Source organism: Protomyctophum parallelum (genome assembly GCF_964188405.1).
Source record: "Protomyctophum parallelum genome assembly, chromosome: 15".
Taxonomy (NCBI): Eukaryota; Metazoa; Chordata; class Actinopteri; order Myctophiformes; family Myctophidae; genus Protomyctophum; species Protomyctophum parallelum.
Window position 1 is genome coordinate 3,461,720 of NC_139710.1, and position 23,392 is coordinate 3,485,111.

At 41.2% G+C, this 23,392-nt stretch overlaps 1 protein-coding gene across 1 annotated transcript; it reads right to left on the reverse strand.

Annotated features, from left to right (window-relative positions):
* Positions 1–1,645: 1,645 nt before the first annotated feature.
* On the reverse strand, positions 1,646–23,313 carry LOC310872175 (serine/threonine-protein kinase A-Raf-like). The gene is made up of 16 exons (XM_083783895.1): positions 22,975–23,313; positions 20,410–20,626; positions 19,282–19,385; positions 17,245–17,347; positions 14,679–14,839; positions 13,036–13,140; positions 12,566–12,710; positions 12,436–12,463; positions 12,185–12,315; positions 11,765–11,967; positions 10,640–10,816; positions 10,060–10,106; positions 9,264–9,382; positions 8,067–8,198; positions 7,351–7,485; positions 1,646–6,959 (listed from the first exon to the last, which is right to left on the reverse strand). The coding sequence occupies exons 2-16, from the start codon at positions 20,518–20,520 to the stop codon at positions 6,819–6,821; spliced, it is 1,842 nt and encodes a 613-aa protein (XP_083640021.1). The 5' UTR covers positions 20,521–20,626; positions 22,975–23,313; the 3' UTR covers positions 1,646–6,818.
* Between the last annotated feature and the right edge of the window lie 79 nt (positions 23,314–23,392).

Consider the following 23,392-nt stretch of genomic DNA (forward strand, 5'->3'; position numbering starts at 1 on the left):
ACAGTCACAATTTTCTGGAGCCGTCGCTGCAAGTTATAGAAGAAACACTCTTGAATCACATCTCCTTTACTCTTATGTTAGCGTGAATCCTATTGCCAGGTTTGGTACACATACAGAATATAGATTTGGTCTCACTTCCTTCCTGGACTACAATTCCCATAATACTACTGGTGCACTGCTCCTCCTTGTGGATAGGGGAGGTCTGTCTTACTGAGACCACATGTAGTCCAGGAAGTAAGTGATCCCAGTGTCCATGACATCAGAGACACTGGGCTCACTGATACAATCTAAAATATCTAAAACCACATATTACACACATAAAGACCCCCAGGAAAGTGTTCTAAAGCTCCTAAATGTCATTAACATATATTTTTTAGCAAAGAGGGTGAAGTGTCCCTTTAATGCGAATACAATAACATTTTGATCTATTTAGCAAAAGGCTGATGCACACCTCAGAAGGCTAGTGACATTGTCTGTCCTGATGAAGGTCTAATCGACCGAAACGTTGACACAATAAAGAGCAACATCTTTGGCAAGTTTCTGACAGTGTGCGGGACCTTTTCTTTGATTTTCAAGGATAACCTTTTTAACCTGGGTTATCTACCCATGAAGGCCCCTTTTGTTTGCATTTGAAGAGTGTGCGGAAGTTTTTCTTTCAGGACGTTGTATTGGGGCCCTCGTTTGGGCTTCCCCTACATACCTGTCGTCTTTGTAGGTGTTCAAAAGACTTGCTTTTTATGTATTATATATCCAAATTACATCAAATGATATTCATAATGGTCATACAGTATTAACATTTTAATTTATTTCCTTTCTGTATTATTTCTAAAGCTTTCCAATGCCTGGAAATGATCAAATTATGTTTCTGTAAATAGATACTATTGGAACCTTATGATGCATACTGTTGTTCACGCATGCTATTCTAATGTCACTATTGTGAAAATATTATGCACCAATGTATATTATGTTAGTGTTTCATGGGCACTTTGCAGTTTCCGTACACACGATTATTTTCAATTGATTCTAAATTCTAAGGAAATAAAGCTTGTGATTGTTCAAGTGGAATATTTAGCTGACATAACTATAACAATATAGAATGGTTTGAAAACACATGAATAGCATCCCTATTCTGGGGCAAAACTACCCAATCTATTTTCCTGGCTACAAGAACCAAGTGAACAAAAAAGTGGATTATGCATGGTTGTTAACTTGTTGGTTACTCGGAAAGAGTTATAAGATACGGTAACCTGTGGTGGTAGACACTTCCCGTTTTACACCTACTTTCCCTTTCATCATGTCTCACTATGCTAAAAGCACTAAGTCTGACGGCCAGGTTGATGCGTCAAAATAGCAGTCTTATGTACATTCTAAAATAAAAAAAAATTTATATAAAGAAGTACGCTTCAGTTGTTGATACATATGGCAAAAATAACTAAATAAAGAAACTGGGCTTATGTCAGTAAGTAATCCACAGTTTTATTTATAGAATAAAATCCTGCATCAATATTTTAAGACAAAAAAAAAAAAACTAAAAAAAACTAAGATTTCCTTTACATTTTAAAATAATTTTGTTCTTTTTTTTTAAACCGTCACACAAAAAATAGAAACAAGTACAATTTTTGCCATTAAAAAAAATGTAACTGTACACAGCAGAATATACCATTTATTGCAAACTTAACACCCCTGATACCTCAGAAAACTATAAACACAATTATTGCAATTCACCTAGAGAGATATGCCAAAAAGGGGAAAAAAAGACGAAGGAGAAAAAAAAAAACCTTCTCCGATACAACTCTCTCAATTTCCTCTCTGAGAAAGACAGCTGTATCTGTTTTTAACATCCCCATAATGTCCGCTGAAAGCACCCAGAGACAGCAGCAGCGTAAAGCATAATGTATACTTCCATACAGAATGGTGTTGCTAGCAACAGTCATGTGATGAAGCATAAATTAGGCTTCAGTGGTATATTCTCTGACATAATGTCATTATTGCCGTCTGTCCCATGTACTGTACAAGGTGATCCCAGTAAGCATGACACTTATCCCACTCCTCTCTTCCTGTTATTGGTGTTAAGTCACCAGATCAAACTGTCCTCTTTGGGGGATACAGAGGTAACGTCTTCCACTGCGCTGTAGTCTAGCTGTACACGATCAACAAAATAAATAAAGCAGGGAAATTCTCAGCTATGGTGAATCTCCTTCAGATCTTACACTCAGTGAGAGCATGAGAAAACCCTATAGTCTAGTGTGAAGTTTTCAGTTTTAAATTACATTCTGCCATTCGTATTGCGCCATTACGTTTTTAAATGTTTTTTTTGGGGGGGGGGCGGAAAGATAGATGTCATCCCATAACTATTGGGCTACACAGATACTTCTCCTCTACCCATATACATCATTAGAACATTAGAATTGCAGTACAATGCCACTGTAGTGAAGTGCTGAGCTAAACTACCACACTGAAACTAAGTTTAATATCTAGTACTTAGTGCCCAACTGCCCAAGATGCTGTTGAAAGAAGCAAACCAAATGCCTCTGCGAGACAGGAAGAAAACCCATTAAAAGGTGCAACACTGGGCCAGTACCATGCCTCAGAGAATATTCTTGTAAAACCATTACTTAAATGCTGCAAAGAGTGTGATCTCTCTCAGTAAACATTTAGTCTGCCTCAAAAGATCCAAGATTACAGACAAAGAACATCTGGGGGGGGAAAAGAAGTATACATCAATAAATAAGAATGAACAGAAACAGAGTCATTAACTAAGCCAATGTTTCTCCACAAACACCCAGCGAGTCAGGAAGTTAACGCTCCCCGTGCTCCGGGCCACAGCGGCATTATGGGATCCACAAAGTCCCCAGCCGTTCCAACTAGTTTGGTAGCAAAACATGATTTTTATAATTAGAACCCAAACATAACTGCTGGTTAGCTGCAAAAGTGGCTGACCAAGTAGAAAACAAAGCCATAATCAGCCAGTCTAAAATTAGCATCTGGTTGGTGGCTGGTGTTCATTTTTCCACCCTGCATCCAAGCCATACCCAAAATCCATAACCCACTGACAAAACTGGAATGAGCAAAACAATGAGGGTACCCAGCCCCTATATTTAAAAACATTAAAAACACCTAGGTTAAAACACCTGGATCTGCTGCGTAGACAGAAAGCTGTCAGTTCTATTTTGTTCAGTAACCACTGACCCTTGATTAGGCTCCGCACCATGCAGTTAATCGCATCAATTACTGTATAAACAAGGAAAAAACAGATAGCGCCCTCTAATGTCGAGCCGCAGCCCAGTGCACACACACACCATCAAGCATACAGTACAACCTTCACAGTCACTGTTCAATTCACAAACGTCAAAGCATGAAACAAAAATCCTGTCCTAATAAATGTGCCTTTTTGACTGGAGCGCAGTCAAAACAGCCAAACTTGTTCCCAAGACTGATACTAAAAGGAGAACATGTCAAAGGAGAATAGGTGGTTTTGTGTGCATCTACTGTTAACTCTTCTTGAATTTTGTAAGCTAAAAAAAAAAAAGGACTGGAATCAAATTCTGATTCATGGTCTGCAGCAATGTGGGAACTGAAATATTTGCTTACAGTAACCGCCACCTGTACTGAGCATTTCTCATGTATGAGTACAGCATGCCTGTCACTCCAATTTAAGTACAAAACCAGGACAAACTGACTTGATTTAAACTCGAGTTAAAAAAAGAATACAAACTAAATAAATATGGCTTGTATTTGTTTTCAACAGTCTTGATGAGTCCATAATTCAAGTACGCCGTAGCCACACACAAAAACTTCCATACCTTTTGGAAGTTCACACATTAAACTGAGAAAAGGGACAAACAACTACAGGGTATGGTCAAAACAAAGAAAACCAAAACTGTTAATAAAGCTTTTCCATGATATCGAGCCTTTCAACAGTGCAGAAAACACTCACCCCGCTATGCAGTTACTGTGGATCCCAAATTAAACAGCCACATACTTTTTTTCAACTTAATTATTTTTAATATACCCTCCGATAAAATATCCCCCAAATCACAAACAACCCACCCTTATTTGCATGCATTTGGCTGGGGATAATTGTACACTCTGGCATTAATCCATTAAAGGGACAATTTGAATAACTAATGATTCAATATGATCACTACAATTCCATAATTCAAATCTTAGAAAGACAAGATGGAGATGCCTCTACAACTTAAGACATCTTGAATTACAAACTTTAGATGATCTTTACCTGGATTTTTTAACGATTCTATTTCTTCCTAATAGCTAGTAATTGGGATAGTCTTCCTAGGATCTAGGAATATAGTCAACACCTAGCATCTAAGATAATGCCCCTAATGTCAAGGTATTGGTTGTTACTAGTCATATGTCAAGGCCTCTGCAATATCTGTCATTGCAAGTTAGAAGTGAACTATTACAATAACCCTGGAGTAGGACTGTCAAACTGCCTTTGTTCCCTTTATTATGACCACATCCTGTAGTTGCGTAAGGCAGTGTGTTAGAACGTTGTCCACGTCAAAATGGTGGTGTACATGCATTGTAATGGTGGTGTACATGCATTGCACACTTGCATCAGAATATAGTATACACGCAAGCACTGCACATCGTCATCGATCATGTCCAGTGTCTTAATGACATTTCTCCTGATCTTGTAAATATCGGAATGAGAAACAATTACTGTGTGTGTATGAACTGATGTCTCTTCCTCGAGACTAGTAATCTAACCTTGGCGAGTGTCAACAGACAAAACAGCAGCTTCTGATATGCGTTAACACATTTAAGCCAAACACCACTTTCAACGGTGAAAAGAGGAAGTATGAGTAGGAGTATGGGCCTGTGACTGGAGGGTTGGATTCAGAACTGCCGTGGGATAACCTGGATTGGTAGGCGATAGGAAACACACCTCCCTTAACAACCTAATGTTGAAGCGCCGTTGGGCAAGGCACTACATCTCCCAACTACTGCTGTGGAGCTACTCAGTGGCCCAGCAGGTGAAAACTGTGACTGTGATGGGCAGCTCCCAGGTATGATTGTTAATGTAACTGAATGTGAAGCAATGGCATTGATGAAAAACACCAGACAGATGTCAGAATCAATCTTCTTCTCGGAATAAGGGGGAGTGGGGAGGCTAAGCATGTGTAGAAGAAAAGTGTGTGTGTGTGTGTGTGAGCACTGAGAATATTCTATTAAGACTTAGGGGCCAGACTTTCATGAGACGACCTGTAATTAATTTGGGGAGGGGGGGGGGGGTGAGAAAAGTTCTATGGATGACATTGACTGCACTGAAGTTCCATTGTGCAGGTGTCCGAGGCATATAAAAAGAAAAAGTTAAATAACTCACTGTTGTATAGCAGCAGTACAACTAAATGTTTTGATTCAAAGACTGCATCTTACTACAGTTTACCAAATAACTTAAAAAAGAGAGAGAGAGAGAGAAAGCGAGCAAAAGTCTCTTGTCAGCATTTGTCAATCTTGAAGCTCGCGGTAACATTCTATAAAGAGTAAACCTGTGGAAAGAAGCCTTGAGGAATCCATTGCCAGGTATCTGTTGGAATGTGGGGCACCTCTGAGCACGAGCAGAACGAACGCAGAATGGCTGCCAGCTGGAAGGATGAAGGATGCTGTGGTCGATGAGTCCAAAGCTCCAGAGAGTGAGCACAATAAGGTTCTGCACAATATCTATGCCAATTATGCACTCAAACTACCGCAGTGGAGCAAGAATATATGTCCACGAGTGATACAGTTTTGCTTCAGTCTTGAACAAGCAGAAAGCATAATCTGCCGATGAGGTGAGACAATTTAATTTGAACCGCGAAGCAAATTTTTAATTATTGTAATGAGGCCGTGTAATCCATGTATGCATGTCATTTTGTCCACAATGACGCAATACATTTCAACATAATCAATTTAAATCACGCCACAGATCTTCATATCTCTAAGACAGTATCTGACATTTGGTTGTCAAAGATCAAGGTCGGCGATGAGCCACTGCAACTATCTAAAATATGAATGTCTAGGTTTCACTCGTTTCAAATATTCCAATGTAAGTTTCACTTATTTCTGTAGTTTAATAATATCTGATTATGATATAAGGGCAGTGTCTATCCACTTGTCTAGAGGTTGTCTCGCTCAATTCAAGAAGTCTTATAACTATAAGAAGTGTGGAAATAACTGGACATGCATGTCTTTAAACAAGGCAACCTAGGGGTGTACTGTGTTGACTGTGAAGTTGAGCCACATGGCTTTTCAGACCAAGATTGTTTTGGCATTTCCAGCACCCTCTGGTGGACAAATATGCGGATAGTGACATGCATATACACTGTATACACTCATTACAGGGGCATTAATAGTTTCACCTTGTTGCCCAATTGCACAATTTGTGTTTACACACTTTTGTCTTCAACGTTTGTGTTAACACAAACCCTCAAAGCTGGACATAGGAGGGGCCCGGTGCCCCTCAAAAATAAATCAAGACTGATGCAATACTAAAATACCTTGTTAAGACTTGTGCTCCATCAAGACTACAGCAGTCTTTTCTGCTGGAGTGCTCCCAGCAACCCCACAAGGGCTTTGTCTGCAGAAGTGGTGGGTTGGGAATGAGCTAAGTCAGCTAGACTGCTAAGGACAGTCCCGTTGCTCTCTGTCTGTGTGCCGGGGGGGACATACTGTACTGCAGCGCTGGGCATGCGGGCGGTGAGGGGAGCACGGAGGGCTATCAGCCTGGTGGTGGTGGCGGTGGCGGCGAGGGGAGCTCAGAGGGGCATCGACGTGGTGGTACATGCATGGTTGCTGGTGGAGGAGGAGGCTGGAGCTCAGAGGGGCATGATTCGGGTGGTGTGAAACAGGAGAGGGTTGAGGTCCTCTGCGTGGACGGCCCGGTGCAGGGAGGGCTCTGAGGCACTCCGTTCGATTTTTGGCAACAGGTCCTGGACCTGTTCAATGGCTACCAAGATCTATAGAGAGAGAGAGAATGATTGAGACAAAAACATTTGATAGGCTCCGTGATTTACTCGACATGAGGGATTTGCTTCCTGCAGTACTTTTGTTTAGGAATGACTTATTTCATAACCTATTTCTACAAATACACCAATGTACTGAGAATTGGGACTAGGTGAAGGCTACAATCTTTAATTTGCTATTTATAAGTGTAGTTAATTCACATAATAATGGACAACATATATTTAGAGATGGCTTTAAAGGGACACTTTTAGAGGAGATGAGTTTAAAGGACATATTTCTTAAAGCAGCAATCCATTCTATGTAGAGTATGTTGACTGCAACACATGACATGTAAACCACGTTCGCTGTGGGGGTATGCCTTTTCTGCATTTATGCTGCCCTCACCTGAGGAAAGAGGGGTCTCTCGTCACGCTTGAACTTCAGGCAGTCGACAATGAGCCTTTTCATGGATTTGGGCGAGGTACTATACAGCTTACTGAGATCTGGAGACAAGTAGCCCCTGCCGACCATGAAGATGATCTGAAATGAAACGTGTGTCAATATACACGCATGCAAGAGAGGATACAGTTGCTACATTTCTATGAGTAGTGCCAATGACAATCATTCCATTCCAACTCCTTCTTAGCTACTCTCTTCTGAGATGGTGATAAAAAAAACTTCCGTTGTCATTTTAACTACTGACTTTTGTGTGCAACCCAGACAATGTTGTTGTTTTTTTTTTCCGGTTTTTAATCAGACATGCGGCATGCCCTATGTTTTTTTTTAATTAACCTTTTAATTATTTAATGAAAAGGTATTAATTAAAAAATAATGTAACGCTTGTCTGCCGACATGCCAACAGGGGAGGCTCGTTACAGTGCATAATGTGTGCGAGACACAGCAGCATAACATCAAGCCAGGAGGATGATGTATGTGTTGTACGCGCAGATTCAGGTGACATCAGAACCCTGCATCAACCCTCTGCTTTATTTCCATAGTGACAGTGAGACCGGAAAGGTTGACAGAGGGAATGACACACAGTGAACCCCCCCCCCCCCCCCCCCCCCTTCATTAGCATACGCGATAAAGGCTCCTTTGGAATGTTTGATAAACCTTCTGACCTGGTCTCTGTTGTTGATGCTGGAGTAAGGCAGGGTCCCAGACATCAGCTCAAACAGCACTACTCCATAGCCATACACGTCAGACTGAAAGGTGTAAGGGTTAGTATCCTGCATCCGGATCACCTCGGGGGCCTGAAATGCACAAATACCACCATATCAGTTGAAAGACTTTTACATTACATCTAGCCATTCGTAAAATGACTTGAACCGGACTTGAATTCTTCGCATGGCGACGTGTTGTGAGCTTGTAGAGCAGCTATTTTCGGTGAATAGAGGCAGAGATTTGTGGTAGATCTAAACACGTGCACAATTGAGTGGGGACCCCAACCATCTTTAGTTCGCTATAAGCACAACACGATATATCAGTCTAAACACCAGAACGTGGCCAGATCGCTTGGTCCCGCCCGCCCGCGCACACGCACACACACACACACACACACACACACACACACACACACACACACACACACACACACACACACACACACTCACAAAACTCATTCAAGCATTCTTTCCCAGTAGATAAAACTTTGTGACAATTTCACTCTATGGGTGGACGTGTGTGTGAGATGAGCATGGCTACATCCCACCCGCGATGATATAAAAAAAAAAAACACCCGCAGATATTTAATGCATGTGCTGTGGTTCCCTACTAGTTCTTAACCAACATGTGAAAATGCAAGAATGCAGCAAGCAGCTTATAAAGCCTTTCTTTTATGTCAGATTCAAAACAGCAATGCCAATACCTACTGGTAACGGTCAAACTTAGCATGCAACATATTATAACTCTAGGTTAGCATGTGTCAAGTTAAAACGAACGTAAACCCTTGAATTCCAGTTGGTGGACTTAATAACAGCGCTTTGTCAAATGATGAGAAAGTAAGTGTCGTCTGGTCTGTGGCATGTAAAATAAGGGCACCGTTTATCTATAATGTGCCGTTTTCACGGTTGCTACACTTAAAAATATGAAATGGCAAGTGTGAACGGTGAACCCATAGTCATATTCATACTGTATATATTTTTGCATAAATAGTCTTTTTGCGCAGCCACAGAATTCACGAGTAGAAAGTAAGTGTTAAATTGACCGGTAATTCAAATTTTACCTATCATTTTATAATGGACGATTTACTTTGCGGGCAAGAAGAACATGTCCTGTCAACACCTGTCACATTGGCATAGAAATGTTAAAACTCTCACCATCCAGAGAATAGATCCACTTGGCTGTTCGACTTGCTGTGAACCACTCCATCGAGATTTGACAGTGGCCAAACCAAAGTCACCTATCTTCACCGTCCAGCCCTCATGGAGAAAGATGTCTAGCAGCAGTGCTAAGGAAAAGTATTCTAAAGAAATCTCCAAAAAAAAGGTTAACCCATTCTGACCCGAGATCAGATTCATACGAGGTTTCCACATGGACACACACTGGTCTGATTAACCCATTCTGACCTGAGATCAGATTCTATGAAAATGTCAGTCGATCTTCGATTTTTCAAAAATAGCAGACCTACAAGCTCGTAGCGCGCCACTCGGTGGCGCGCTATGAGCTTGTAGATCTGCTATTTTTTCAATAGCTAAAGCATGACATGACGCTGACACCAAAATGGGTGCCCGTTCAGAATGGGTTAATGACAACTAAAAGCATTGTTACAGGAGGCTAATGCACATGTCAAATACTGTATATATATCGGTATATATGACGGCACCACTCTAACAGACTAGAGGATTTTATTATATAACAACGATAAGGGAACTGCAAAAAATTAAAATGTGTGGTTACAAACCCTGTGCAGTAACTTACACAATGAATCAAAATATTGAAATTGTCTGTATTGTTATAACTGGCCCCCAAACTCATGATGGCTGATTTGACATGTGAGACAGAAAGTAACCCAACGTCTCCAAAATGTAGTTACTGTACTTAACTAACTAACTGACTGATTTATCAACTAACTTATTTATGTCAATGTTAAATAAATTCTGGAAAAAAGGATACTGTTCGATTTCAGATCTCGATGAATGATGTTCTTGGCATGAAGATAACTGTAAGGGAAACAAATGAGGCCACAGCAACAGATTAGATGAACAAAATTATGAAGTTCAAAGTTAAATGCTTTTAGTCTTAAATCTTGTTATATCACTTGCATTTGCGTACGTGACTAGCTGGAATTGGTACCGGCATTAAGATAGGTCTGAGAGTATTACTAATTTCTGTATTTGAACGTGAACTGAAACAGTAAGCATCTCAGATTTACCAAAGTGACAATTAAAATGTATGCCCTACATTACAAAGTGCAGTAAAGCTGACATAATGGGTGTAAAAGAATTTCAACTTGTCAGCCAAATGAGATATCGGCATATAAGTGATATTACACTAACTGCACATCTGTTCTTGAGGTAACCGTTTATCCACCAAAATCACAAAGGCTAAATTGACCTTTGGGATACACAAATAAGTCAGTGTGTCCAAAAACGCAGTTGCTGCACTTTGTCTTTGTACTTTACATACAGTAAGCTTCAATGTGCATGTTTAGCATTCTTGTGAACTGAAACAGCATCTAAAGTGTAGGACTTACTCCATGCCTTGTGATGTCTGGCGGGCCACGTCAATACGGCGCATGGTTTCAAACTTGGTCTCGCTGACGTGCAGATGGCGGTACAGGCTACTGCCCTCGCACCACTGGGTGATGATGGCAAAGTTGGGCTTTGTCATGAAGCCCATGAACAGCAGAATGTTGACATGGCGCGTTTTCCTGTGGCGGAGGGTTGAGAGTGGTTTGAGTTGGGTTCGTGGAGAGAGGTTTATTTGCAATGTTAGTTAACATTGAAAATAATAATCCGGGATCCCATTGCTGAAAATACTTGGGGACAAAACACCAAGTTTCCATAGAAAAGCAGCACAATTGCATGCCTGCTGTATTAACAATACAGAATCAGATGATGCAGGCGGAGTTTGATTGCGACTGTAGGTGGCAGTTTACTATGAAAACCTGCATCTCCCGTCAGCCTTGTGACACGCTCCATATATGGCCAATACATAATTAATAATATATGTCACACTTGCAAATGAACCAAGTTGGTACAACACATGGATCTCCATATATGAAAATCACGACGCTGACCTCATCAAACCCTGGATAGCCAGAGAGGCATGTCGAAGTCAGAAATGAAGAGCTCAGTATATCCATCTGGTCAAAACCACGGAGAGCTCCTTAGCCCATTCTGACCTGAGATCAGATTCATACGAGGTTTTCCACTGGACACACACTGGTCTGACGAACCCATTCTGACCCGAGATCAGATTCAAAAAATGTCAGTCGTTCTTCGATTTTTCAAAAATGGCAGACCTACAAGCTCGTATCGCGCCACTCGGTGGCACGATATGAGCTTGTAGATCTGCTATTTTTCAATAGCTAAAGCACGACATGATGCCAACACCAAAATGGGTGCCCGGTCAGAATGGGTTAGATTACGCGCACCGAGCCTTTCTTTGTGAACGGTAAACAGGGAAGTGAACGACAACGTGCATGCAGGAGAGAGAATATTTTTCTCTCGTTTGATAACAATGAAAATGCGCTAGGACGTGTGTACATGTCCTAAACCAACCCGTCGGGTTGGTTTAGTTATGACGTTCCCACACGTCGTACGGTCTAAATGGGTTAAGATGGCGGGGGAAACCATTGAAGGCAGGAGCAACTCACCGTAAGACCTGCATTTCATTTTTGAAGGCTTGCAGCTGCTCGGGTGTGGGGTCAGTCACCTTGAGGATCTTGATGGCGACGTCTCCATGCCACTTGCCTTTGAAGACGGTTCCAAAGGAGCCAGCGCCTATCCTCTTCTGAATGGTGACCTCCCGCGAGTGGACCTCCCAGTAGTAGCTTGAGTCTCTGTAACCACCGCGGTGCTGTAATGCAGACACACACCTATGTTGATCATCACCCTCACCTGTTTGGACAAGGCGAGAGGCCCTTCATATTGGCCCCAGCCTCAGTCTTTTATTTTTCTTTAATTGACTATAATTCGTTTGTTTTTTTGATCTTTGTAATGCATTTTTAACATAATATGTATTTTGGTCAGTGCCATGAAAAGATTAGTAATGGCAAGCTTGTCCTACGACGTACCACCTTCTTTTTGTCGTCAGATGAGGAGGATTTCCGTTCCTTGTGTTCTGAGGGCGATTTAGGTGGCCTCCTGCCTGGGGAGCCTAGGGAGGATGGAGGGCTGGTGGAGGGTTTCGGTGAGGGCTCTGGACCTGTGGGAATAAAGGGTAGTGGAACAAAATGAGAAAAGAATGTGTGTGTATTACAAGCATTTCAAGAAGAGCACTATGAGAGAAGGATGCATTGTAGGATTTAGTTAAATTATTTCATACCCATTGTATTGTTGAGTTTTAGTGCTTCCTGGGGGTAGAATTGAAATGCAGAGAAATATATGATAAGTTTCACTGTACATTTAAGAGTAATGTTGATAAAGTGCAGTCACGTTATGTTTTACCAACAGACCTCTATGATGCTAACACCAGCAGAGCCCACAGTGCTGATCATATGAACATTAGGCGTGGAGGTGGAGCGATGCCTCTGTAGGGACTGGCACTCTCCGCCTGGCATGGGGAAATGGAAGGCTGAGGTTGGGGACAGGAGTCCCATCCTGAGGGTACACAAGACCGGATTAGATCAAAGTGTTTTTCTGGGTATCCTATCATGTTTTTCTGTGTATCCTATCATGTATCTTACCAAGAGGGCCAGGTTTTTTAATCCAACCAACCATGACATACACTGGTTGATTTCACAAATTTGGGAATTTGGGGAGGGGAGACCAATAAAATAAATAATGTTCTTTACTCATTCCCCCTGTGTGAAGCTTGATTTAATATAATTGGTGCATTTCAAAGTCAACCTCAAAAGAGACTAGGACTATGTTGCTTGTTTTATAGAATGTGAATCACGTAGTTCAGTGTTGAACAGGAGCTTACCCAGCAGGATCTGGGGTTAAGGCTATGTCACTCTGCGATAGCACGGAATTATCTGGCAATAGAACGGATATCTGGGGATATTCATCTTGACAGGCGAGGGCCACCCTGATCACAACACACATACGACACACATATGAGAAGGGAAAGGGGACAATGTGACACAATTACATGGCATGACAGACCTGATAAGACGAGGGTCAAATGACGATGGGAAGTGGACCAATGCAACCATTCTTTTTTTTAGACTGATTTTGTCTGCTATACCAGTCACTTAACCCATTCTGACCTGAGATCAGATTCTAGAAATGTCAGTCGCTCTTCGATTTTTCAAAAATAGCAGACCTACAAGCTCGTATCGCGCCACTCGGTGGCGCGATATGAGCTTGTAGATCTGCTATTTTTAAATAGCTAAAGCATAACATGATGCTGACACCAAAATGGGTGCCCGGTCAGAATGGGTTAAGACTTTTTCTGATACACTGAAATTGTGATCTACGATTTTTAGGGATGGGCATTTTTACAGCATGGGCAACCAAGGGGTCAGACATCGAGAACAGTGTTTTTTATGCATGTCTCCCAAATGTTTGTGTGTCCATGGGTAATTATGTCCATCAATCTACCCACGTCTCATCTCGCAAACAAATACACAGATCAGCGCCAAATGTATTGTGCCTGGAATTCAATACCCAAATATGTTTCATATTTTGTTAATATATTTTTTGTGTGGATTTTTCTACATTTTGTGAATTTACAATCTCAGATTCACCGTTGCTCCATATTTTGGCAAGACTGAGGTCATCAATAGGACAGAGAACCACAGGAAAGTCTTGTGGTGGTGGCACTGGCTCAAGATGTAAAGTAGGCAATCTTGGAAGATGAAGGTTTCCAGTTCAATAACCAGCTCGCTTGTGACTTTGCGGGGGCCAGCAACATTTGATATTTGATTATACATACGTTGGATAAATCCAACAGGATGATGTTAACGTTAATATCACTGGACCAAGTACGGTGGTTCAGCTGTCACTACTATGGCTACAAATGGGGCGGATGTAGCCGAGTGAGTAGAGAGGTCGCCTGGGAATCAGAACGTCACTGTTCTATGTGTCGAAGCGTCCCTGAGCAAGACACTTAGGCCCCCTTTACATAGCGACCGGGCATGCACACTGCAGCGCTTTTAATCATTGTCTGGTCAGGCTTTTATTTTCGTTCGCATTTAGCTCAAAAATGGAAAAAAACTGGGTAAACGCTTTGGAAATTCTGGCATACAGGAAGCCCAGGTCCTTGTATTTCGTTAACCAATAACAGGGCAGAGGTGTTTCGGTCCAAATTTGGTGAAGTCAGTCAGTGTTCTCCACTGTTTTCTACCGGGTAGGTGGAGGCGCATTTTTGTGCCAGAAACCGGCCCCTCTAGACCAGAAATCATACAGGCTAGGCCAGGCTGCATCTGGTGTAAATACTGAATACACTTTCAACAGCCGTTTTCTATGGAGACCATTGTGTAAAAGTGGCCTTAACCCCTAACTGCTCCCCAAGGCGCTGCCTCCTGGTTCTTCTGATGGATTAAATGCAGAGAACACTGTATATATAATATGCAAACATGATTCATTTGATTAGCATTAGAGTGTATTAAACTTCAAACTCACGTTTTATATTTTGATATGGTGTCCATGTCTACGCAGACAGTGGGCACCTTGCTGCTGCAGTGCTGGTGAAACTTGTAGCCACATGTCTGACATCTGAAGCCGTTAAACAGGAACTTGTGGCAGAAGTCACAGTAGGCCAGTTTGAAGAAGGTTTTCCGTACCTGTGCAGATGAATAAGGTCACGATGTACCCTTGTTGAACTAAAACATTTAATATAACAATAATGATACACTGTTTACCACTGTACTGCTGCCGTTACTGTATGTACAGACCCTTTTCACAGTAAGAACATCCCCATAAAACACTACAGAAGCTAATATTAATTAACTTGTGGGAGTTTTATTTAGGTGTCAAGAGATTATAAACACAACCTGTCTCAAGAAATCGCAAAACCTCCATGAAATTTGCCTCGTGCATTGGAAGGAGATCCTGGTGGTAAAACTTCTTGTGGCTTGAACGAGGATGGAGTGAAGCTAGGTAGATTACGGAGTGTTCAGAACTTAGAGCTGGAAGTATAGAATGATTTTGTCTTCGTTTGGCATTGGTAGGTCTTGCAGACGCTAAAGGAACACATTTCTTTTTGTTTTGAGTATGCTGCAGCCTTTACTGTGTCAACATGGACGGATAAAGGTAACTTCATGCTTCAACACTTGAATGAAACACACCCACAATCTGCTTTTTGCAGATGATGTGGTCCTGATGACATCATCGGTCGAAGACCTTCAGCTCTCACTGGACCGGTTCGCAGCAGAGTGTACGGTGGCTGGGATGAGGATCAGCGTCTCCAAATCTGAGGCCATGGTTCTCAGCAGGAAACCGGTGGATTGTGCAGTCCGGGTAGGGAATGAGGCTTTATCCCAGGCGAAGTAGTTCAAGTATCTCGGGGTCTTGTTCACGAGTGAGGGGAGGACGGAGAAGGAGATCAGCCGGAGAATCGGCTGTACCGCACTGTTGTGACGAAAAGAGAGTTGAGCCAGAAGGCAAAGCTCTCTGTCTACCGAGCAATCTTCGTTCCTACTCTCACCTATGGTCATGAAGTGTGGGTCATGACCGAAAGAATAAGGTAGCGAATACAAGCGGCCAAAATGAGTTTTCTTCGACGTGTGGCGCGCGAGAAGTTCAGTTACACGAGAGAGACTTGGAGTAGAACCGCTGCTCCTTCGCCTGGAAAGGAGCCAGTTTAGGTGGTTCGGGCATCTGGTTAGGATGCCTCTCGGGCGTCTCCTTAGGGAGGTCCTCGACGCATGTCCTACTGGGAGGAGACCCCGGGGCAGACCAAGGCGCAGTTGGAGGAAATGCATTGACCAACTGGTCTTGGAACGTCTCGGGATCCCCCAGGAGCAAGTCACTAATGTTGCTCTGGAGAGGGAAGTCTGGAGCACTCTGGTGGAGCTGTTGCCTCCGTGACCCGACTACGGATAAGCGGTTGAAGATGGATGGATGGACACCCACAATTAATGTTATTACCTTCAGCTGCATTTACGGAACTACAATAGCTAAAGTAAACATAAATCATCAATAGTCATAGAAACCAACTGGAAAATATTTATTTTCTAAATTCCTGGAAACACATTGTGGAAGAACAATTTCAAAACGGTTTCAAGTGAGGCAATTGTGAATGATCAATTATGATTCATTAGATTATATAATTTGGACACATATAGGCCTGCATAATTCTTGCTCAAATTAATTAAGATCACTTTTTTCTTACATAAATGTTTTTTAGAAAATAATTACAACATTTATTGCACTTTTAGATGCCTGCTCTCTAGACAGGGTTTTAAACTGATAACATAACTTAAAGGGCTTGACTTAACACAGTTTAGCACTGGACTTAAACTTACAGTAAGTTTCTAGTAACAATTCTAACTTCTTTCTAATGTCTCTTTTCCTCTTATTATTGTATAGCAATTCATCAAAATGATTGACTTGAATGAAAAAATATATATAGTTACAATATTTGAATAATGAAAATAAATATGGCATGTTTGTCCAAGAACACAAGCCTATGGACATTTTAAGGCTTAAGCCTTAATTTGTTTTATTGTACTACTTGTCGCACGTCAGAAATAGCAGCTCTACAAGCTCACAATGTGCTGCCTGTGACCACATGTTAATTACGCTAATGTGGGCATCTGACACTGCCATAATGACCTTTCAACTAACATGAGATGTGCACGTTTTTAGCCAATATAAGGGCTAAATATATTACATTGATAAAAAATAATTTGTAATTAAGATTTTAAAAAAATCAACATTTGTGAAGTTGGCTTAACCCATTCTGACCGGGCACCCATTTTGGTGTCAGCATCATGTTATGCTTTAGCTATTTAAAAATAGCAGATCTACAAGCTCATATCGCGCCACCGAGTGGCGCGATACGAGCTTGTAGGTCTGCTATTTTTTGAAAAATCGAAGAACGACTGACATTTTTAGAATCTGATCTCAGGTCAGAATGGGTTCATCAGACCAGTGTGTGTCCGGCGGAAACCTCGTATGAATCTGATCTCAGGTCAGAATGGGTTAAAATCTTCACAATGAAAACAGAGCTATTGGTGCTACTTACAAAATTGTGCATAGTGAGAGGGACATCATCAAGGACTTCAACCAGAAGCTCTTCTCCTACAAGAGGGGTGATGTCAGTATTCCAATCTGTCAGTCTCTTCCGACTGTGAACAGAACAAACACCACCAAAAAAATGAGCAAAGGTTTCCTACAGGTGTTAGAAATGTAACAGTGGCTTGGCAACAGGACTGTATCACACATCATTATAGTGGGATGGTCTGAAGAATTATGTGATTTTAAACGGCAAAAAGGATAGTGGATCAACAACTATTTTAAAAGGTGATATTTGTATTACTATTCATATACTATTATATACATGTGACAGGTTTCAAGTCCAGAAAGATTTGTCACAAAACATACGCATTTACTAGAGCTGGGCGATATACATAATTATCATGATTATTTTGACCAAATACCTTAATGGTAAATGTCTGCATTTATATAGTGTCATTCTAATTCTATTCTTTCCAACCCTTCAAAGCACTTTACAATGTACTTCACATTCATTCACTATACCGAGGAAACCATGAAAGGCACCAACCTGCTCATCAGGAGCAGGTAGGGGTTTAGGGTCTTGCTAAAGGACACTTACACAAACCTACACATAGCTAGGAGGAGCCTGGAGCCCTATAGCTCTGTACTGGCTGATACAATCTGCCAGTCCAATCAGTGATTGTATAGAATGACCTGGGTGTCGGTGGGTGTGTTCATCTGTAAAAAATGTATAAGCACTCATGTGTTTCAACTGCCATGTTCATGCACAATAATGAAAATGATGCCTTTTCAGACGTCACAGCTAATACACCAGATGTTGTTATTGTTGATGAGGACAGTAGAGAAGTGACCATTTTGGAAGTGGCATGTACATTTGACCACGGTTTGGAAGAGGCATTCCTTACCAAGGTGCATAAGTACCAACGTCTTAAGGATGCTATTATACAGCTTGGTTACAAATGTAAACTTCATATTTAGAACTAGAAGCCTCTGTAATCTCCATAAATCAGTTGTGAGAGGCCTGTAGATTGCAGGAACGCCCAAGCCAAGAGCTAAGGCATTGACAAAATTCTGTTCAGTGTCTGCGATAATTGGCAGTTGCCATATATGTAGGAGGCGATGCTTCCTGTACCCGTGATCTCTATCCTGAAGCACTTGTTGAGTTTTCTGTGTGTGAGTGTGTGTGTGTGTGTGTGTGTGTGTGTGTGTGTGTGTATTTGGGGGGGGGGGGGGGGGGGGGGGGGGGCACATATACCACTAGGTCTGAAAGAAATTGTAGGGGAAACACAAACACACAAAGGCTGTGCACCACATTTTCTGTAGTTAACTCAATGAACTGTATTGTATGATATTTAGAAGCTCAGATGAATACCCAGCCGAGTGACTCAAAACAATTGCTTGCAGCATCCAATTGAACTTCAATGTAGGCGATGTGGAATGCAACCTACTGGCCCTATATAGAGTGGGAGAGCATTCAAATGACAATGGCTACGTTTACATGGACAGTTAAATCCCCTTTTCATTCCGAATAGAAGTTAAATCCTATTAAACGTTGTCATATAAACACCTACAAAAACTTAAATCCGAATGAAAATGCTCAATGCAATCTAAAAACCATTCCGATGTCACTGGCCGGATTATTCCAATGTTCAATGCGATTGAAAGAAAATTGGACTCATGTATACACTGCTTCGGATGTAAGTTCATTCTGGTCTTTCTGAGCATGCTCCAAGGCGACCAAGGCGCGCCGAGGAGGTTGCACATACAGACTTCCGTCTGTACTGTTTGTATTGTTGAGACAGTCACAATGAATGAACTGCCTATATTTTAAGTGTCCAACAGATGGCGTTGTTTCACGTGAATAACATGAATCATGTCTTATATCACATCTCCTTGTAAACACTCTTCGGAATGACCATTTCCCATGTAAACTCGCAGCAATTGTTTTTTAACTTCCGAAGTATTTTATTTAGAAGTATTTATTCGGAATGATCACCCTTCATATAAACGCGGCCATTGATGCAAACTCATCAGCCAGTCTTACCCGTCTAGGAGGCGATACACAGCACAGCAGTCCTGATTTAGGCCTCTCACTTTTAGAGCTTTATCGAGACTCTCATACACAGTCTGTCCTGCGCGAACATTCAGCTGGGGAATGGAGAGACAATATTTGAACAACTGTGACATTGAGATGACATTTGGTGGCCAACTACATGAACATAGGAGCAAGTATTGCATGCATTCCAAATTCTGATTAGGCGAAGAGACAATATGATCACAACATGGGTGTGGTTTAAAGTAGGAACTGAATCCAAAATAGTACCCAGGTGTAGGCCTGTCACAATTATTACATTTTATTACAATTATTTGAAATAATCACACTTATTATTTGTATAATCGTCATAATTATTTCAATGGTAATTTATTTTTAAATATATTTCCTAACATTTTCAAAAATGTCGGAAATGGTACAAGCTCAAAACACGTTGTTTTGAAAGTATAAAGTTTTTAACACATTGCCTCCTGTTACCATAGGCGGCAACATGAGGCCAGTGCCAGTGAAATGCGCAACATAAACCGAGAAGAAGAAGCATTATCCAGCCAACCCGGCCATTGCCGTGCCAGTCTCGCTCGCGGACGCCATGTCCGCTCATTATTCTGACCACCATCCATGGTCTTGAAAGGGCAGTCACTAGTAGTAAGAGTTCAAATATTTTCCCCTTATCCTGATAGGCTATAAATGCCGATGATGCACATACATACAGTATGTGTGACCAATTATCGATGTAACATTAAGGACAAATTTTGTGTTCAATGTACCATTTTGGAAAATAAAAAAATCAATAAGAATCGGAATCGATCAAATCCTAACAATACCAATCTCTACTCATGAACACAGAATTTAAGAACACTATAGATCTCAGTTGGGTTGGCGGCTAACAGTTCAATATCAACTGACCTTCATAAGGCAAGGTACTAACAGCAACTTAGTGCATTCACATTTTACTACTCAAGATGCCTATTACGAACAAAACAGCCAAAAAGATTGCGCAGGTAAGAAATATCCTCCACATTGCTCCCATACATCTAACTTTAATACTTTATACAAATATAAATAAAGGTCTTTGGCTGTTAACCAAACAGTTCGATAATTCTAGTAGACGACCCTTACCACAGTCTTCTGTTTGTTAGGGAGGTAGGCTCGGATGGTACCCCCACCTCTGGGCACATCCTCTGGGCTGGTCTCGCCCGAGGAGGAGCACGAAGAGGAGGTGGAGGACATGTTGAGGGCAGGAGGAGCTGACGGGGAGGCAGCACTAAAGACGTCAACCACAGAAGATCTTCATGCGCAAGGGCCTTATGAGAGATAGTCCTTTACCTAGAAGAACCTAACAGCACAGAATTCAGTTGGATGTTAATGGATTGAATACACAGGAACACAATGCACGGGACAAAAATGCACAATGGTAACAAGCCCATACACAAAACACAATCATTGTAAATCGTACCTCTGTACTAATAGCAAACTGTTAATATTCAATGAAATCAATAAAAAAGATAAGGTGGTTTGGAAATGTATCATAAGGTGACGTGCTACACAAACAAAGCTTCTGAACTCTGGGGTCCTAGAATACAGTTTATAATAATAATAATAATAATAATGCCACCACCAGTAATCAAAAAAGTCAACCAAACAACAAGATTCCTATAAAGGATGTCCTCACTCGTCAACAAAAACACCTTGAAGACCCTAACAGGAGCTTCGACAATGCATGCTTTTTCTCATAGATGCATTTATGCTTGTAGATCGGCTGTTTTGGGCAATTTGCTGCAGTTTTGGGTCAGACTTGCTCCCATTGCATTCATTCAGCCTAGTGTCAATTTGATGTTTTGGTACTTGGGTCAAAGTATCGGGGCCGGTTCTGAGTACCGAGTAAGAGTACTTGAGGGTGGTATCGGCCCGAGTAACCGATGCCAGTATCGGTATCGGAACAACTCGGTCCACAAGATTCGCTACACCACCAAGATACCCATATACCTAAATACTTCCTTAATGTCAACGAAGTCCACAACCAAAACACCAGAGGGAGTTCAACAAACCATGTGCAAGCCGGATTCGGCACAAACAAGGGACTAAATACATTTTTCTCCTATGCCACCAAAATGGAGAACTCCCTACCAACAGTCATTAAGACATGTGAATCCCTTGACTGCTTCAAAATCAAAACCGCTCTCAAAGGGCACCTACAGATGGCTGCAATTCGAAACTGGCCCCCCTATAAAAGTCTGAGTCCCCCCCACCCCCTTTATCCCTCAATGTATATTATGTTTTCCCTTTTTACCTCCTTTTATGATGATTTCCTGTTTTTTTGTTATATATAAGTGTATATTTGTAGTGTACATCTCTAAATGTTCTGATGAATAATGAAAATGGTGGACCCTATTGTAAACAAGTGTAATGCTTTATGGTGTCATCCACTGTTGACAGTGTATGTATCGAGTTGTGCTTGAAATGTACCTATTCTGCATACTGTTAACAATTAAATCAATCAAACCAACCACTACCAGTTTCTATTTCTAATCTAATCTATAAATTTGTTTTCCCATGTGCATGACAATATAAATTATTTCCCAATGTTATTTTAGCAAGCTTTGTAACAGTAACTTTTAGCTTTATAACAGCCTACCTGTATAGTATCAGGGTTTAAATAAGTAAATGTAAACTGAGAATATATTAGTACATTGTACAGTGTCTGCTATAATATAATCAAGTATGTTAAAATGACTGCAATGATCGTATCAAAGAGTCGGTGCATATGTATGCGTAAGGATGTACACGTCGAATATTTACACTTGAGGAAACAAAACAAATACTACTAGCACATACATCAAAAGTATTTGCCAGGCGTTAATGTTAGAATTCAATTCAGCCTTTGAAAGTGAAATATGCAAACTACTCGTATACTTGCGCTGGTTAGCTTAGCATGGGATTTGACTGCTTAGCAATATGACATTTCGAAATTTTGGAGGCCATGTTTGAGTATTCCAGTGAGAAGACTTCTGCTAATAGTTACACAGACAGTTTAATGGAGTGCCACTGTACCACCATATTGGCTACGATGCACTATTTTTGTACTGTGTTGCAATTACTGTCTAGTTTGGCAAACTCGAGTGAAGATGTTGCTCGCTGGGTAACTGAATGCAGAGTACAGTATGGGGATAGGGGATTAGTAGCTAACTCTGTAGCTAGCTAGCCAGAGCTTGAAAGCTAAATCCCTAGAATAAACATACACAGGATGGATCAGTGACGTCAAAAATAATCGTAAACTTGTGAAGCCTGTTAGCTTCATGAGGTGCCGATATTTACACTTACAGTAATAGCTATAAACAAGTGTCGCTTGACGAAAACATGACAAAGTTAACACTTTTTAATTTCAAACGTATAAATTTCTTTCCGCACTTTCGGTTTAGCGCTTAGTCGTGACATCAGTGACGAATCCTTGGTAACTTAATTCTATGCTATGCTACGCTAGCCAGCTCTCATTAGCCAATTTGAGGGGTTGACCAATGCGTCAGTTTGTTTGCCACTTGTAATGTCTGTTTACAGTCGCAATAATTACTTGATAGAATGGGGAAAACACTACAGCAAATCGGACAATACCGATTACAAATATATATGCAAAATCAAGCACCAAAGAACTGTTAAAAAGAGTTTATCTCCAAGATAAAGCCTTACCTGGAGCAGCCATCTTGAATTCTCTCAATCTGAAGTCAGATCTGTCAAGAATTTCTGGGAAAGCGGAAAACCTCAGTGATGCACATCCCTCATTGGATTATTTCCACAGCTATTGCCTCTCATTGGTCAACACAAGTTATACATTTTCATCAGGGGCGGGAGTTACAAACACATCAGTAAATTAAAGGAATATTCTACATTGTAGCCAAGCATTAATTTTCCTCAAGTCACGGACATGCGGCTGCGTTCCCTGCTATATACATTGCAATGTTGATTTTGTGAAAGTGACAAACCTATGCAAGCGCAATGTGAGATTACAAAACCAAGCACTTTCATTTCAAATGGTGCCCGACAATGCAACTACACTGATATTTCAGTATACATTTGTTAGTATGCAAATAAAGCTCGAGTTCATTGG

What these genes read in the sequence shown, in the direction of transcription:
- LOC310872175 (XM_083783895.1), bottom strand. Translation starts at nt 20,520, where the DNA reads ATGTCCTCCACCTCCTCTTCGTGCTCCTCCTCGGGCGAGACCAGCCCA. An exon ending in TTAACCCCAGATCCTGCTGG is followed by an intron (nt 12,711 to 13,035) that starts GTAAGCTCCTGT and finishes GTGTACCCTCAG; the next exon opens with GATGGGACTCCTGTCCCCAA. An exon ending in AGAGACCCCTCTTTCCTCAG is followed by an intron (nt 6,960 to 7,350) that starts GTGAGGGCAGCA and finishes CTCTCTCTATAG; the next exon opens with ATCTTGGTAGCCATTGAACA.